The following is a 16139-nucleotide window of genomic DNA, read 5'->3' as shown; positions in this document are numbered from 1 at the left end:
GGGAAATTATTTATCAGTCTGTCTTAGGGTTCTGTACTACTGCCCATCACCCCCACATGTGAGTTCGTTCCATGTGAAAGCAGATGCAACAGTGAAGTCCTAGCTGATGGTATGGGGTCTTTGGCACTTCTCCTTTTTGGGGTCTAAATTCTGTCCAGGTTAGTGATAGTGTTTTGATTGTTTTAAACATTTATTACTATTTTTTGGTTGGTTGGTTGGCTGGCTGGGATTGAGTGGTCAGAAAGGCTGTCAATGTTGTGACTGTCATTCTTCTGCTGGAAAGGCATTTCGTAGAGGAAGGCTTTGGAGCATTTTCTAAGGATGGTCAGACTCTGGATTAATCTGATTTCCTCTGGAAGTGTGTTCCATAGCTAGATCCCCTCAAACAAGAAAGCTTTGTCCCTAGCTTTCATATGCTTCACCTTGTGCTTTGTGATCTGCCTTGTCCCAGAAGAGTACAGCTATCCCAGGGGGTTATAGATTGAAATTCACTCTTTGATGTAGCTGGGACTTGATCCATTAGTGGCTTTGAAAACTATGAACTGATCTTAATAAGAGAGAGGCTCAAGCTACAAATTTTCAATGCTGGTCATTTAGCTCCATAGTTGAGATTGATCATGTTATGAAGATTCAGCAGGAGCTTTTTCAAAATTGGGATCTGGGTTCAGATCCCGTCCCAATTCCCAGCGGCCCCTAGACACTTCTCCCATCTGAAGTTAGTTGTTTATCCAAGCTTTGGGGTTAGAGTTTAGTAGTGTTGCTGAGCAACACCAGGACTAGTCACTTAGAGGTTGGTGAACAGGTGCTGAGTGCAGAACACTTCCAACTGAAAAGAAATAATTGATCTGAAAAAATACATAGACCTTAGTCCTGGCATAGGGCCCAATCCTGCCAAGGGCTAAGCCCCCTCTAACCGCTGTTGAGTGCGGGATCCGTCAACTTGATTAGCAGAAACTATGATTACAACATAAAAGTGATCAGACTGTAGAAGGAGAATCCAGAATACATTGGTATTATCAAGAAAGGAAAGTTTCTGCCAACCCTCTCGTGGTGGGTGTGCAAAGGCTAAATAAAATGTGATGGGATAAAAAGAGGAGGAGCAGTAAGCCAATGTGACTGCAATTATAATACCTAGCTCTTACTTACTGTTTTTCATCCATAGATCTCAAAACACTTTACAAAGAAGGTCAGGATAATTATCCACAATGTACAGATGGGGAAACTGAGGGCACAGAGACATGCCATGACTTGCCCAAGAATCACTCAGGCCAGTGACACAGCCAGGAATAGAACCCAGATCTCCTTAAGCCCTGTCCCATGTTCTATCTACTAGGCATCACTGCCTTAGTTCTGCCATGTGTGGATTCAGACACACATCAACTGTCGAAGACACACGTCACAGAAATGTTGTAGGATGACTAGAAGTCCAGCTCATGTAAATGAGCATTGCTTTGCTTGCCTCACAACAAAGTGATGGCTTTTCTTTGAGCTGGTGAAGATGAAAGACCGTAGCTCTTGCCTTTCATCCTGGAGAGACTAGCCAGGGGAAATGCTCCCCTTGGGTGTGTAACAGGTCACTGTAATGTTATCGCGCTGTTCAGTGTGATTAGCAGAATAGGTGGCAACCGGGCTCAGAAGCAGGAGAGCAGGGTCACCCGGCTACAGAGCTCAGCTGCCAATCAAGGGGAGGAGCACTTGTGAAGGCAGCACTTTGTTTAAATGGGCAACTGACATTTGGGCCAGGATACATCTCTCTTTCTAACTCGCTCTCTTTTCTAATCCAATTACATGCTTCTATTCTTTCTCACGAGAGAATATTCTGCAACCTAATGCACTTACCATTAGGGAATGTGTCTGGATGTTCAACCTGTGTTCCCCTCAGGAGCCACTCTAAACAAATCATTGCCCTGCTTCAGGTCTACACCCTTCAGATGCTTGGAGACGATTATAATCTATCCCACCTCAGTATTATCTGTTGACATTTAATTGAAGCTCCTGTGAAATCAATTTACACCAGCTGACGATGAGGTGTATTTATTTCTTGTCATCTTTCCTAACCACGAGCCCGTCCATTCCCCAGTAACAGGCAAGGATCTGGGTAAATCACTGGAGTAAGACTGGAGAGATCTATGTTCAAGTCCCAGCTCTGCCCAAACCATCTCTACGACCCTGGGCCAGTCACTAAATAATCTCTGGGTGCATCAGGTCACTAACAGTAACAAAAAATAAAAAGGCCTGGTAATTATTCCATTCTCCCGTCTGTCTTGTTTATTTAGATTCTAAGCTCTTTGGGGCAGGGACTGCCTCTTACTATGTGTTTGTACAGCACCTGGCTCAATGGAGCCCTGACCTGAGATGGGGCCTGTAAGTGTTCAAATTAGAACTTTAACATGCCAGAGACATTTCTGAATAGCCTTGTTCCTTTCAGGATGGCGAGTTATTACTAATAGCCCAATGGAGGTATTTTATAATACATGCTGCTCTGTCCACAGGTAGGTGAGAAGAGACTGACAGATGCTGCGGACAGAGAGGGGTGTGGGTACGTGGTGCTGGGACACACAGGTTAGCACGTATGGACACTGTTGGAATGGAGTGAGACGAAAGGGTTAGTGCCCTGCATTTAAAAGTCTTCGTTAGATAACTGTAGCATTTTACGACTCAGATCCCGGTGCCAACAAGTCTGTCCCACCCATTTGGACAGCTAGAAAAGTATGAATCACAGCATCTTTGGAGTAGCATTAGGGCCATAAACTGCTCTTGAAGCTCAAAGCTTTCCTTGAACACAGTAGGGTTTCCAACCAAAGCCAAAGTCATAAGAGGGCCTCACTAAAACAAAGACTCTCAACCGTTTCTTTTCTTTGATCATAGTCATTTTGCGGCATGTGTTGCACCAGCAACTGTGCATGTTTGGAATGGGCTGGATAAAGAACGTTTGTGTTTGTGTCTCTGAACCTCCGTGATGCCCAGGTCGCTTCGAGGATGGACACAGCTACGAACGAGGGAGGAAGGACGAGCTTGTGGTTAAGGGCTCAGACACCACCTAGCCCAATGGAAGCTGAAGCTGAATAAAAACAAAACATTTCAAATTTCCCCACAAGATAAAATTCCCCCCAAAAGTTTTATTTGGGGTCAATCGAAACATTTTGTTTTGATAAAATCAAAATGTTTCCTTCCGACGTTGACTTTTTTCTAATTTCACACATTAGACAATCAAATTTAAATAATTAAAACAAAAAGTCCTTTCACGCCAGGAAACTGAAACATTCCATTCCAAAAAGTTCAAAATGGAATATTTCTACCACACCAAAATGCTTCTTTTCCAATGTTTCTTTCCCGATAAAATTTCATTGAATTTGACACTTTTCCACAAAAGGTTTTGCTTCCAACAAATCAGCATTTCAGACAGATAAATGTTCCTCTGGAAAATTTCTAATAAGAGGTAGCAGGTTCACTAGATGGACCTATTAGAAATGAAGTGGAGATGCAAAATCACAAAACTCTTGTCTTTCATCTTGGGTCCCAGTTAAGAAAATGAGGAAGATTTTTAAGAGATACCCATCCTATTTCCAGCAGTCCAGCTTTTATATTGACTGTTACTGGAGGAGAAAACACTGAGTAATGAGACTTCTCTGTCCTTGTCTGATATATTTTAACTGCCAATGTACTAAGTGAATCTCAGGCTGAAGTGGCTCTCATTCTAATTAATCCATCCACACCCCTATGCTGTGGATGTAAAAAATCAAATGCCTGATTCTCCTGAGTACGTGAGAATTTTTTGTCCATGTTTTCCCTACTGCAGTTTATTTATAGCAGCCAGAAAAAAAATTTCCTCTCTGCTTTAATCCCATTTGCATTCTTTCCCAATTATAATTCCCAATTTGGGCTTCCTCTGCTGTTTGGTGTTAGCTTTCATTAGCCCATTGCAGGTAACCGTGTGTTCATGAAGACATCAAAGGCAGGGACCTCTTTCCTGAACAAGAAAGATCAGCGTGTACGCACAAATCAAAACATCTGAGGAGCAATTAGGCAAGTGGCATATCTGGCAGTGGCCATTGTCAGAAGACAGGACACTGGGCTAGATGGAGCATTGGTCTGACCCAGAGTGGCGGCTCTTATGTTCTTATTACAGAAATCAAAACGTCCCTGATCATGAGCTGAAAGCTGAGGAATATCTGACTTGTGCCAGATTTCCATCAAATTTTACCCCCACCCTCTGTTATTTATGTTATACATAGTTCTTTGATTGTCTCAAATGTGATTATAATTACTTGGTGTTCTATCCCTCCCAGAGGGGTTGCCTGGTCAAAATATGGTCTTCAAATGTTATCATTTTAAACAAGCCCAAACAGAAGAGAGAAAACGCCTGCGAATGCAATGTGTTTATCAGACATTTTATATGTCACTTGCAATGAGGGCTGTTGAAGAGCTCGACTGAAAAAGCATAGCCACACCTTGTGTCTAATGGTAACACTTTGCTCTCTCAAAGCACCTTTTTCTGGGGGTCATGGAACAGGTTATGAACATCAATTAAGTCTCACAAGCCCCTATGAAGTAGGTCTGAAGTTACCTATATCCTGCAGAAGGGGAAACTGAAAGGTGGGGTAATTTGCTTTGTAAATTGTACAATGTGAAGTTCTTTCACCCCAAGCAGACGACTGATTCTAGGCTTGGGCACCACTTAAACCCTCCATGGAGGAGCTCAGATAGCGTATAGGCATTCTGCTCTCCTTCTGCACAGGAATTTCTCCTGTAGTCAATAGTTAAACCAGGAATAGAACCTAGGGACCTGATTCTCCCAGCGATATACGTTACTCCCACGGAATTCAGTGGAAGTCATACACATCCCACAGCAGAAGGCTAATTCCCCTCTGCATTGTGTTACCATTTATATCAGTGCAAAACGTGTGAAAATGCCACTTCTCGACCTGGCCACGTTGTACAGTCGTACACCCACTTTGCTCTCCCTTTCAAGTGGTGTAAAATCATCTTAGGCAGTAAAGAAACAGGCCCAACACAAGTGGGGTCCCCGTGATACTGACTAGAACAGTGCAAAATACACACATTTGTGGGGTGTGGCTATTGCGCTTTTTCCTCTTCCTCTCCTCGCCCGTCTTCTATTCCCCCTTTATCTGCGATTTCAGTATGCCAATATTTGCACCCACATGAATGTTCATGCCTTTGATACATACGCTGCTTGTCTGCATTGAAAAGGGTTTGGTTTTTAGCTCAAAAAGTTATGCAGTTTAGGAACATTTTTCACAAAAATGGGCCTATTTTCAAGTTTGTACAATGTGCAAAAACCTCAAATTTTGAGTAGTTTTGTATGATGTCACAAATACTTTAATCGCCTCTGGTCCAGATTCCCAGTCCCCTGTCTAATTACTAGACCATAATTTGTGCAGTTTTTCTAACGCAGATTTCTACACACACACACTCCCACTTGGTTTAGCCCTGAATGCTACATTCCCAATCACAAGGGGTGCTGTTGCTGTTGCTTTCACTGATGAACTTCAAAGCACTCTTTTCCTCCCCACTGTTCTACGTCTACCTGAATTACTTTGACAGAGTCTACTCTTGGCAAACACCTGTATTCAGCTTGAATCGGTTTGCCCAATATCTCTGCGCTAGAAACATTGCTGCACAGGAAAACCAAGTTTAATCCATTTGGAAAGTGATTTTTGGTTGTTTTTCCCAGTGTGGGCTTCAGTGATCCTTTGCTTAACAGAAAGCAGCCAAGCACAAATGAGACTGAAATTATGCCAGGGAAAAGCATAGGCATAAAGCACACCACATCCAAACATTCCTGAACAATCCTGGAGGATTTGGGGAGCAGGCCAAACTCTGTAAAATATCAAACAATCCCAAACTCGGGGGGGAATTTTGGATCTAGATCCCAGCTTTGTGGCCTGGGCCGATTCCAGTTTATAAAATTTACAACTAATGACAAGAATGTCCTTCACTAACATTGCACCTTCCTTCATCAGAAGCTCTCAGAGCAATTTACAAACACGAATGAAAAAAGCTTCACAGCATCCCTATAAAATAAGTGTGGTAATGCCCATTTTACAGATAGGGAAACTGAGATACAAAGAGATCAACTGACTTGTCAAGCGCAAGGACTATGCTGCATTTATGCCTAACTTTGAGGGCTTACTCAGGACCTAAGTGGTGCCTAGGTCTGGTGCAACTGGGCCAGGTCTGCACAGGGGTAAGTTTCACCGAGAGACAGCGAACAGCAGAATAGAAAAAAAGAGCCTAGGAGGAATCCTGCTTATAGCACACTAGAAGCACCTTGTTCTACTTGGCTTTCAAAGCCACAGTTATTCTGAGGGAGGTTTTCACTGGGAGAAAATACCATCGCTAGATTCCAGGTTTCACAATGGTTTTGAGCCGCAACCCTGAATAGGAAAAAGTTAAACAAGGTGCTTTGTGCCATGAGCAGCTTAATAGCCCCGAAGATGGCATCCAACTTTCAGTAGCTATTGTCTGTTTTATCATAAAAGATTGTATCATAGAGAGCATGGAGCGGATTAGCCTGGGAATCAAACTAGTCTCTCACCCCCTTCAAATGAGCTGCGCTGTCCTGGCAGGACAGCCTGAGCGACGCTTTCCTCGTAGCTGCCCTCACTGCGCCTATTCTTCAGATAAACAAAGGTCTGTCATCCTGGCCTCTTTCCTTGGCACTAGAATTCACTTACTTTAAAATAAAATAAAAAGAGCCCAGGTCATTACAGATGAGCTCAGAATGAAGTCGAGCCGCTGTGGGGTGTCAGCTGTTCCTTCCGTAAGTGAATAATGGCATCACGTGGTTTTATTCTCCCCCACAGATACGCAGCATGGCACCGATGCCGGCAGCATATGCACTACTCCTGGATGTGTCACAGCAGGTAATAATTCTTCATCTGTACCCTGGCCGCAGAGGTGTCATGTCAGACGTACGTACTGCCCCCACCTCTCACCCCAGCCCAGGAATAGACTGTCCTTTAAAAGGAAAGGGAAAGATGATTGAAATGATGCTCAGGAGCTGAAAGGAATGGAAGTTCCCGTTTGGCTGCATTAATAATACTAGCATTGCCGATTTGAATCTTGGGCGGGATTTCCAAAAGCACCCGAGTGATTTTGGAACACAAGTCCCATTGACTTCAATGGGACTTTTGCGCTTAAGTCACTTAGGCACAATGAGACTTGAGCTGTTAAGAAAGGGGCTTTTGAAAATCCCACCCTTTGTCTGAAAGTGAGCAATCCCTGCTGCACCCTACCTACCATTGACCAGCCAGGTAAGCAGCTACTTGTTCATTCTCATTCAGACTCATTCAAACTATCTAAGAAAACAACATAAAAGGGAAAAATTCTCTCCTGGGATCCCCACTCTGAGTTAATTCAATGGTGTTTTTGTATGTGGAATCAGGACAGACTATGCAATAGAAATTTGCCTTGTTGATAAGAGATCAGATCTGCTGCGTGGACTGAAGAATAATTTTTCCCAAAGCTGGCTGCACATATCAGCATTCAAGGGTTCCATGCCTCAGTTTCCCCATCTGTAAAACAATGGTACTTCTTTTATGATGTGCTTTGAGGTCTGTGAATGAAAAGCACTATCTAATAGCTACATGGTATTGTTATTGTATTAGTGTTATTATCTGCAGCTGGCACTAATAGGGAGAAGTCTGGCACTCCTTTGTGCAGGGGGAAATTACCATTGGGGGTCAATGGCCCTAGGCAGGAGGCTGCAGGCTGAGTGACTTCAACCACATAATAAAAAGCACAGCAGCCCCTGCCCAACCAAATATTCTGCTTGTAGGTCTTATTTCCCCCCTCACTCTCCATCAGAGTGTGCCGTACTTGTCATGCCTTTATGTGGCACTGTCACCACGGGGGACTACCACTTGCAGCCAGTCAAAGCCCTGCTGAAGGGGTTTGCCAGGGTGGAAGTTTGCCCTGTGCAGATGGCTCGTTTAAAGTCCTGCACACCACTGGGTCCTTGCACTGAGGGTTTAAATGGACTGGAAATGGTGCTTAGGGCTTTTTGCAGTCTCATTGCACCAGAGTGAATCTTACCCCAGATGAGTAGTATGAAGATGAAAGATCTGTTCTGCAGAGCACCTTCTTGGGAAACATACCTGTGTCCTTGCTCTGGGAGGGAACCGAGCAGTGACCCCTCCCTGAATAACCTCGGAGCATTATGTGCAGCTTGGACATCCGATGCAACTCAGATATCTAGTTTTTGTGATACGTAGCTGCTAGATTTCAGAGTAGCAGCCGTGTTAGTCTGTATTCACAAAAAGAAAAGGAGGACTTGTGGCACCTTAGAGACTAACCAATTCATCGGATGAAGTGAGCTGTAGCTCACGAAAGCTTATGCTCAAATAAATTAGTTAGTCTCTAAGGTGCCACAAATACTCCTTTTCTTGTAGCTGCTAGAATACTTCAGAACATGGATCCAATGACTGAGCCTTGCACAGACTTCTATCAGTACGCCTGTGGGGGCTGGCTAAACCGGCACGTCATCCCAGAAACCAGTTCGAGATACAGCATTTTTGACATACTGAGAGATGAACTGGAGATCATCCTGAAAGGTAGGACTGGGACAGGGTTACAGCATGTATGCAAAATAACGAGCCTGAGCATCAGAAGTTTGAACTAAAGATATATCCGCCCACCCGCTCCCCAGAAGTGGTAGCCAACACAATTAAATCTGCATTAAACCAATGCATTCACTCCCCTACCCCAAAAAATACCATTGCCCCCATGGTCTGTAAAACCATGAAAGAGGGTCGAAGTAATTTTTAGTCATGGCTTCCTCAACAAGAGCTAGAGCCTCATTCATAAATCAACATAGCTTCATTCACGTCAATGGAGTGACATTGATTCATACCATCGGAGGATCTGATCCGGACTCTTGAAAAAAGCCATGCGTCTCAGGCCAGGTCTAGACTTTACAGTTTTTGCCAGTATGGTGATGTCAGTTAGGGGTGTGATTTCTTACAACATTTTTATACCAGCCAAAGCCCTTGTGTAGACGCACTTATACAGGCAAAAACATCCTTTTGGCAGGATAGCTTATTTCATTTGGGGGACTGGTATAAGCTATGCCGGCCCAAGCACTCCTTTGCCAGAATATTAGTAGTAGCAAAAGCTGTATTACGCAACACCTAAGAGCCCTAGTCTTGGAGCAGGCTCCATTGTGCTCGGTGCGGTACAAACACAGAACACAAAGATGGTCCCTGCTCCCAAAAGCTCAGTCTACCCTGTGTCTAGGAGGGTTTGTCTGAATAGCCCTACCAGCAAACGTCTCTCACGCAGACTAGGCCCCATCCAGCACTCGATCTGAGTGGGGGATGGGTGCAGAGGTGGTGACAGGGGGATTTCTCACCACCACTGTTTTTTTTTTAAATAAAGAAAAGTTGACTTATGTCATTTCCCCTCCCCCACGCCAGTGATAGGCATGATAAAGCCAGCCTTTGCCAACGGCCACCACGCCACAATTACGGACATACCACGGTTGTGTTTGTGTAATTGGTGTTAACAGCTGGCAACTGTCGGGTAAAAAATAAAAATCAACATGTGGCACGCTAAGTAATGAAGGCCCTGGTACCCGCAATACCCCATCTCTGGACCAGGCCTTTCCCCTCCAGCCCCTCAACGCACAAACACTGAAAGGGCGGCTCCGGTCCCACTGAAATCGACTGGCGTTGTGACATTGACTTCAGTGCGAGTAGGAGAAGCTGTTTGTGTGTGTGTGTGTTTGTGTGTGTGTGTGTGTGTGTGTGTGTGTGTCCTTCACAACCTCCCCCTTCCTGTACAATAGTTCCAGTACAGAGCCCTCTGATTTCGTGGTCAATGGAGCCAGTGGGTGCTGATTGTGGCTGGCATTCCTGCACTAGCACTGATTCAGAGGATGAGGAAGGTTACCCAGGGCACCGTCTCACTGCAGTGGTTCCATCCCTCCAGGTTTGCTGGAGGCTCCGGAGCAGGGTGATCAAGAAGCCTTTCGGAAAGCTAAAATGCTTTACACTTCCTGCATGAATGAGAGTAAGTCTCCTCTTCTGCTGCTGCTATACTTGTGAAAGTAACAAACCCACCCTTCGGGCAAAACCTTCCCACCAACATCGCTCTCTCTCTCCCTGAAAACCCTGCCTTTCTGCCAGAAGATGACTTGAGGGCACACACTAGGCTTTATTTAGGGTGTGCATTCTGGGATATGGCACATTAGGTAATAGGTTAGCCACTTCTATATGAGGAGCCTGCCTTTCTGAACACAAACATCCAGTCATGAGTCTTATCCCATGTTCTCCTGGACCCAATACAAGTCCCACACTGAAGTCAATGGAAGTCTTCCTGTTGGCTTCAGGAGGAGTTGGGTCAGGTCCCTGGTATATTCAGCAATGGCAGCTCAAGGAGCATGTCCCCCAAGAGTCTCTACAAAACCAACTGTTGGGCAAACGCTACAGAACTCCCACTCTCCAAAAATGATGGAACTTAAATGCCAGAAAGCAGCATTATATGATGAGGATTTTGTTCTAGTAATCAAAGTAACGAGTAACTTCTAGTAGTTCTGAAGGCAAAGGAGAATGTTTCTAAAACATCTGAAGAAAATCCAGCAAAACCCTTCTTTGAGTTACACGTGGACAGTGCAAGATTTAGGATGCTTCTAAATATTATTTCTTTGCTTTAAATTATTTGCGTTTTATAAACGACGCAATGGGTGACTAAACTCTTGTCACTTAGCAACTCCATGTGGTTTTTTAAATGAAACTTTCTTTGCTTTTGAAGTCATTTACAAGCAGAACAAAATGTGATTAAGGCACAGAGTAATGATTTCTAAAGCACCTCAAACACATGTTCATAAAGAAAGTAGGCATTTAGGAGCCTAAGTGTCTTTGAAGATCAATGAAATATAAGCTCTTCAATGCCTACATTTTACCTGAGAAGTCTAGTCTATCCTCATTGGCAGATAACGGCTTGTAGGAGAGAATTTGAAGATTATGTGTGTGGATTTACAGAACATACACAATGTGTTATAAACAACTGTGTGTGTGTGTGTGTGTGTGCATACTACACCATTTAGAAAAATTATGCAGTAACAGCCAAAAGCACTAGTTTATGATAGTGATACTATCCTATTATTAGTTAATTTGATATTGTGGGAGTGCTGACAGGCCTCACTCAGGGACCAGGCTCAATACTGTAATGTTATAAGGGACACAGAGTGGAAAATCCACCCACAGTTAATTACTTGGTCATAATTCTGTATAATTCTGTGTAATTCTGAAGAACTTTTATCCTTGGATAAGAACTTCTGATTTGTACAGAGAAACACTAGCCTCAGTCTCCATCTTTGTGTGTTCACTGCCCATGCATTATGATGTTCTACGAAGGTGAGGACTGAAGCAGTGCAAAAGCTTATAAAACAAATCAGGGGCCCAAGAAACCAGGCTGAGGTTTCAGACACCTACCCTCCCTTCTCATAGGTGTCACAGTTACACTAATAACTTTGCATGGAATTCATCAGTTTCACAAGTCAAAACCCACCAGAGGATTGGGGTTTGTCTGAACCCCAGAATGAGTCACAAAACACCCCCCAAATCACTAACTCTTTCACCCTGTGAACAGAACCTTTCATATTCAGCGAGTTCTTGTTAGGATACGGTTACTGCCCAGTGGAGTTGAAAGATGACACCACGATGCGTAACACCATCCAGGTTCATAGGGGACTTTTAGAATCTGCCTCCCCTATTGCAAGAGTTTCAGCTGCTTAGTTCAGTCTAAATTTTCATCCATTCTTCTTCGTTTCTAGTGAATCAAAAACAGGACTTTACATTTATTTCCTCTTCTTCCTCCTCAGGCTTCATAGAGCAGCGAGATTCATTGCCCCTGTTAGAGGTTTTAGCTATGGTTGGAGATTGGCCAGTGGCTTCAGCAGATTGGAATATCACCAAAGGTAATAGTGTGTGCTCAGAGAGCTCTACGTTGTCAGGTTAGGGTAATTTATCTTCCTAAAAAGGCTGATGTCATTGCATCACATCTCCACGGAGGCTTTCCTTAACGAAGTTCTGAGAGACATTCACACATCATTTAGAATGCATCAATCTGCATAAACAAGAAGGCCTTGATTTAATGACTGCAATCAAAGATTTCAGAACCCTGTTTTATAGACACAGATAATTTTTTGCAATAAATAATCCAGGTAAAGGGCACATAACTTTTAAATGATAAAATGTGAACAATTTTAAAACCTCAAGACAGGCACAAAATCTGAAAGTAAAAACCCCAGAGTTTTTACAACTTTTAGATGCAAGTTTCCAAGGTGCACACACCCATGCAAAAATTGTGCTTCTATATTTTTGTATGCAACTATCATAATTAGGTCTTGAACCATCACAGGCTAACTAGGCAACAATATGGTGATTTGTAGCATAGGTGTGTAATTGCATATACTTTTTTGCATGCACATATTTGTATTTTTGACATTTAGTTACCAAAGTGGTAGTTGCTTTACAGATGCTATAGACCGTTAGAAATGAACCTCCCTTTTATTAAACAAAGAAGATCTATCATCAGAAACATGAAAAAAGAACAGGTCTATTTAGATACCACGGTGATGGGCATGTTCAAATGCCTGGGCAGGTAGATAACTAGTGCCTGGTGTGATGTATGGATTATACACCTCAGTGTGGGAGTTTAAAAAGCACTCAGCATTAGCCAAACTCTGCTCCCATTGGAGTCAATGGATTACATCACTGATTGGCTTCCCTGGAAGCAGAATTACATCAACACTGGTAGCTTTTGAAAATCCCACTCCTAATCTTCAAACCGGCAATGAAGAAATGCCCATTCCTTTTATTTCGTCTTGCCCCTGCAAGACCCTCCCATCCAGGAAGTGCAAGGTGAACACCCTCCTCGTCTTTCTTGTCCTTCCTTAAAACTCATCTCTTCCACAAAGCCCGCCAGCATTGACCCGCAGCTTAGAGCGACTGTCTCACTTCTATCCAGCAAAACCCAGGCCAGACACTAACATAGGGACATCAGTGCCTTGTGCATCTGAACTGTTTTGTCTGTATATCTAAACATTCTGCTTGGAGCAAGAATTGGGTTTTCCTGGGGCTGTGTGCTTTGTGCAAGGTAGAACTGTCCAGCACTTACGCTGAGAAGAAGAATGATGAATAATCAGTTACAGATAGAGAAGTCCCACTGAGATCACTTTGTTCATCCACTCCCAACCAGTGCAGGATTGTTCCCTACAAAATATTCTCAAGTGCTCTGCCCAGTCTGATTTTAAATTACGTAAGCAATAGGCTTACAATATATGAAACTTAATTACTCTTGATGCACATCAATAAACAATGCATATTTTCCTCCTATTTCCCCCAGAGCCAAATTGGAGCATTGAAGAAAAACTCTCCACACTGAACTCCAGATTTAACAAACGAGTCTTCATTGATATGTTCGTATGGAACGATGACCGGGACTCCAGCAGACATATCATTTATGTAAGAAAAATAATAGGGAACTACATCTCCATAAGTCCCAATACTCCAGATTCACAATGGGTCGCTATTTGCATTGCATTTAGACATGCTTTCCATAAGCACTGATTTGTATTGGTGGGCATTCCAAACATGGGCAAAATGTGCATATTAAAAAAAAACCTACAAATCTATTCATGGTACCCCAAACAGTATCAAACACATCTTGATGCAGATCCTATACTGATTTACACCCACTGGGCCACCGTAGAGTGACTTACCTGGCAGGGTTCAATAGATGGCATGAAACTCTACTGCAGATATCCAATAAACATAGCTAGTCCATACATAACTATGAATATCGTTAGTCTCATATCTTTTATTGTTACAAATGAAATCTAGCCCAGGAGTGAGCAGCATCGTCTCTGGCAGGTTACTTTATTTTGGTCTTTCAGAGGTCTCAATGGTCACTGAAAAATCTTGCCTTATAACCCAGGATAAGTATCCATCCGATACTACCCTCGAGAGTAAGAATCAGATCTTAGTCCCATGCTTGGACCTCTGAGGATTGGAGGTAGTAGTTCTGGCTTCCATCTCACTTCCAGCTTCAAGGAATAATAGGCTAAGCTTGCTACTATAGAGGGTTTATGATGTAACAGAGTGCTATGGTCCTTCCAGTGGTCCACGCAGCTTTTCATGTTGCTCTTGAATGACCCCTTCTTGCCAGCCAGTCTCACTGCTCATCACTCACTATAGATATGTATTTGATTTCCTTCAGATCGACCAGCCCAGTTTGGGAATGCCATCCAGAGACTACTACTTTAATGGTGGCAATTACGAAAGAGTAAGTACTCCTGAACTTTGCTACTAAAAATTGCCTTTCACTAATCATGTGCAGGTGAACACGGCTTTTACAAACCACAAATAGCTGAATCTTCATGTTCTCCAACAATCGCAGTTAGACTGTGGAACTTATTGCCACAGGATGTCACTAAGGCCAAAAATTTAGCAAGACTCGAAGATGGATTGGACATTTAAATCAATAACAAGACTGTCCAGAGTTGCAATAGTTAATGCTAACAAAAAGAGTACTGGAAAGGAGATAAAACCTCGTGTTTCAGGGTTTAAACCAATCTCTAATTTTTAGGGATAGGGATGAGACCTTTATGTGGGGCAGATTATCCCATATCTGCCTACTGCAGGGTTTCTTATACTATCCTCTAAAAACATCTGGTACCAGCCACTGTCAGAGACAGGACACTGGACTAGATGGACTGCAGGTCTGATCCAATGTGGTAATTCTTTCATTCCCATATTTCTACAATATGGGGATTTCATACAAATCCGCAAATTCATTCTGATAAACCCCAACTGTAGAAGGTTTCAGATATCCCCCAAGACAGACAATTCCATTCATGAAATCAGGATTGACTTGGACAAATAGAAGGAAGATGAATGGACCAGATCCTCAGCTGATGAGAATCTGACCCTGTATGTGTTGGGTGATCCTTATTTTTTTGCTGTGAGTTCCAAAAACTACATGAACGTTTGGAGACACTATTTTGAAACTGTTTCACTTTCCTCCACTGCACAGATCAAATTTGTTCACTTTCTCCTTCTTGCTTGCTTTTCTTTGTAAATGCCTGGCTGAGCTGCTGCAAATGTAGATGGATAGAGATAATTTGTCAATTTCAGGCCTGAAAATACTTTAGAAGCTCTTTTTATTTTTGTAATTATTTCATGCTAACTGAGTAGATTTGCAGCCAAGCATTAAATTGAATTTCCTAATGTGAATGAAGGGGGAACCATGTAGACAATGATCAAACATTTCAGACTCAGTTGCATATTACAGGAGTAGGGGCCTGATCCAAAGCCTGTTGATATCTCTGCGTGTCTTTCCGTTGACTTCAAGATCATGCCTGTAGTGAGATATAGTTCCAAGGCTTTCTTCATCCAAACTACATAGCTGTGAGATTTTGATGGCAGCAGATCTGCCGGCATCCTCACCTCAGCCACCTTAACAAATTGTGATTCCTATGTCCTGTGTCCCATATTGTTCTGTCCATGGAATTCAGCATGTGAACTAGCTCAGTACTCTTGAGGTACTATTTCGAGAATATGGCCAAAGTCTTCTGACATTCACAGACTCCATCGAGCATGTGTTGAAGGCAATCGTCTACAGAACTTCTTAGAGATACTGTGGAACCTGCAAAACAAATCAAGTACTTCAGAGGGCTGGATTTGATCTAAAAGGGAAACAAAATTGTACTGGAAGTGGCACCAGGGTGTTTTGAAGTGGGCAGGCCGGACAGGGCCTTGTCTGTTGGAAGTGAGCTCCCTTACTGCAGGTTTCATTTGCACGTTAGCAAATTTTTTTGAAGGGGAGCGGAGAGTGAAAATGATGCATCATGCTCATGGAGGCAGAAGACCAAGTGCAATACAGCTGTGATCCAAAAATTAACATAAAAAGACAGTATTTGAAGTGAGTCAACCTCAATGGGCTCCCGTTCTTGGGAGAGGCGTCTCCGTGCTACTGTATGATAATAACAATAGAAAAAAGACAAGCTACATGGGCGAGAGAAGTTTGCATTGAAAAGACAAGGGCAGAGTCTGAGCTGCAATGCTTGGCTTGGGAACCAAATTTTGCCAACGTTCAGGGTTGTTAAGATCTAG

The 16139-nt window shown here is 43.1% G+C and overlaps 1 protein-coding gene across 9 annotated transcripts in view; it reads left to right on the top strand.

Moving 5' to 3' along the window:
* Nucleotides 1-16139, top strand: part of MMEL1 (membrane metalloendopeptidase like 1) — a 59462-nt gene that overhangs the window by 18495 nt on the left and 24828 nt on the right. For 4 of the 9 annotated variants that reach the window (XM_043531632.1, XM_043531631.1, XM_043531630.1 and 1 more), the window contains exons 3-8: nt 6828-6887; nt 8415-8576; nt 9952-10032; nt 11846-11941; nt 13372-13490; nt 14245-14310. In XM_043531632.1, the coding sequence (XP_043387567.1) occupies nt 6828-6887; nt 8415-8576; nt 9952-10032; nt 11846-11941; nt 13372-13490; nt 14245-14310 (584 nt within the window). The remainder of the gene's footprint in view (nt 1-6827; nt 6888-8414; nt 8577-9951; nt 10033-11845; nt 11942-13371; nt 13491-14244; nt 14311-16139) is intronic. The other 5 variants (XM_043531639.1, XM_043531638.1, XM_043531635.1 and 2 more) reach the window with 4 other exon arrangements.

The sequence above is a fragment of the Chelonia mydas genome, chromosome 18, assembly GCF_015237465.2.
Source record: "Chelonia mydas isolate rCheMyd1 chromosome 18, rCheMyd1.pri.v2, whole genome shotgun sequence".
In the NCBI taxonomy this organism is placed as follows: Eukaryota; Metazoa; Chordata; order Testudines; family Cheloniidae; genus Chelonia; species Chelonia mydas.
This window is presented reverse-complemented; position numbering and strand designations above follow the sequence as displayed.